Source organism: Octopus bimaculoides, chromosome 5 (assembly GCF_046866305.1).
Source record: "Octopus bimaculoides isolate indiv1 chromosome 5, ASM4686630v1, whole genome shotgun sequence".
NCBI lineage: Eukaryota > Metazoa > Mollusca > Cephalopoda > Octopoda > Octopodidae > Octopus > Octopus bimaculoides.
The window spans coordinates 18,194,126-18,196,095 of NC_142932.1; the positions used below are offsets into that span (position 1 = coordinate 18,194,126).

The 1,970-nt window shown below is 36.7% G+C and overlaps 1 protein-coding gene across 1 annotated transcript in view; it reads left to right on the forward strand.

The window, feature by feature from the left end:
- LOC106878678 (S-crystallin 2) overlaps positions 1 to 584 on the forward strand; it is a 15,510-nt gene extending 14,926 nt beyond the window's left edge. Inside the window, exon 7 of the mRNA XM_089352016.1 lies at positions 1 to 584. This exon is cut by the window's left edge and continues 21 nt beyond it. Within this exon, the coding sequence (XP_089208142.1) occupies positions 1 to 144 (144 nt within the window). The 3' untranslated portion in view covers positions 145 to 584.
- The last annotated feature ends 1,386 nt before the right edge of the window (positions 585 to 1,970 follow it).

The following is a 1,970-nucleotide window of genomic DNA, read 5'->3' on the forward strand; positions in this document are numbered from 1 at the left end:
TGCTACACAGCTTTGGAGAATCCCCTGCAAGAGAACCCATCATTCTTGAACAACTACCCGAAATTGAGGGCTCTGAGAGAACGAGTGTGCGCTCACTGCAAAATCAGTCCATACATTAAGAGACGTCACCACTCCTCTTTCTAAATCGTTAACCACAAACATATCGACTTCTCCCTATGAAACCCTTAGAAATTACTCTGCAAAACGAAGAACATGGAAATTCAAATTTGGAAGCCTAAAAAACCGGGACCGTTCCCTTTGAATTGAATTGAATTGAATTGAAGTGATGTGTCACGTGAATTATGTGAGAATTGATGAGAAAACTCAAGCTGATGCATGAAATCTTACTGACGTTTTCTTTTCCAATGAATCGCAATAATTTTTAGAAGGACGCTGCACATTCCTACACTGAAGCATCTGTATACAAAACCTATCTGTACAGTGGCATCTCTGTAAATGTTGTAAGTTAATTATAATAATAATGATAATAATAATTACTATATGCATATACCATAAATAATTATTATTATTTTATAATGTTAAGAAGAATAGTGTCATTAATAAAAAAAAGTTATTTCCTATCATAATTTCTTGCATTGTTTATTAATGTATTGTGCCTTTCAATACCATACTTACAAAATAAGCATTTTCATATCAAAACATGTAGGTAAGATAGTAGAATGCCTTATATAATTTTTTAACCAAATCATTGAAACGTCGACCAAAATACCTCAATGTAAATCTCCCAAGGTTAAATTTGTTTTGTATCCATTCTTAATATAGATACACTAAAGTAACGCAGTATTCTTTGAGGAGTATGTCATGCTGAAGATTTCTACAAAAAAATGAAATAATGCTATACTTGATTACAGACGTAACTTAGTATTATATGAACAAAACAAAACAAAACAAAAAGTTAGAGACGATTCCCAACCGCGTGGTTCTGGGTTCAGCCCCACTGTGTCTGCTATTACAGCCTTGAGCCGACCAAACCCTGGAAACTGAAACCTCTCTGTGTGTGTGCGAGCGTGTGCGTGAGTGTGTGTATGCGTGAGCGCTCGTGTACGTGTGCATCTATGTATAAGACATAAGTACATGTGTGTGTGTGTGTGTGTGTGTGTGTGTATTTATTTGTCCGTCAGTGTCACTTCATAGACGGTGTTGATTTGTTTACATTCCTGTAATCTAGTGGTTCGGCAAAAAGGCTCCGACAGAATAAGGACCAGACTTTAGAAAGTACCCCAGCATGGCTGTAATCCAATGACTGAAGCAAAAAGATAAACGATAAAGCAATATTAGTTTTATGTATATATTTCCTTGTAATTCCTTAATATCAGTTTCATGCTTCATATTCTGACGAAACGGTTATCTCCCTTGTAATAGCTGTGAATGTTACGGAATAAAAAGTAACACAAGTCCATTGAATACAGCTAGAAGATTGAGAAAATCGCAACAAACAGGAACTTATTGAAACTGATCACTGATAGATTAATGACACCAAAACAACACCATTCTTCACAATACAACTTAACACAAATATACGTAAGATCTTTTTAAAACACAACACAAAACGCCGGCTGATAAATTACTTGTTAATTCGCCGATCATATGTATTGTACAAAAATATCACTTCACTACTTCACTGTTTCTCCGATTCCGTACCACAATACCAGTCCTCTCACCTAATTACATTAGCCATACCTCGATTTCTTGCTCACTCGGCCTTAAGGTATACAAGCAGGCGCCGAATAGCTCCTGGCTTTGTGTAAAAGACAATACAGGAGGATCAGTTAATTATAATTTTATTCAGCATATTTGGCTATGGGACTCACACTCTTATTGCAGCGGTCCATCAGTTTTTCTAAGCCCTTTAAGAGAACTCGGAAGGTTGGACCTTCAGCCAGGCCTTTCAGGATACCCCTGAAACCAGGAACTTTTCAGCACACTCTCGTACACACCGATTCATAAGC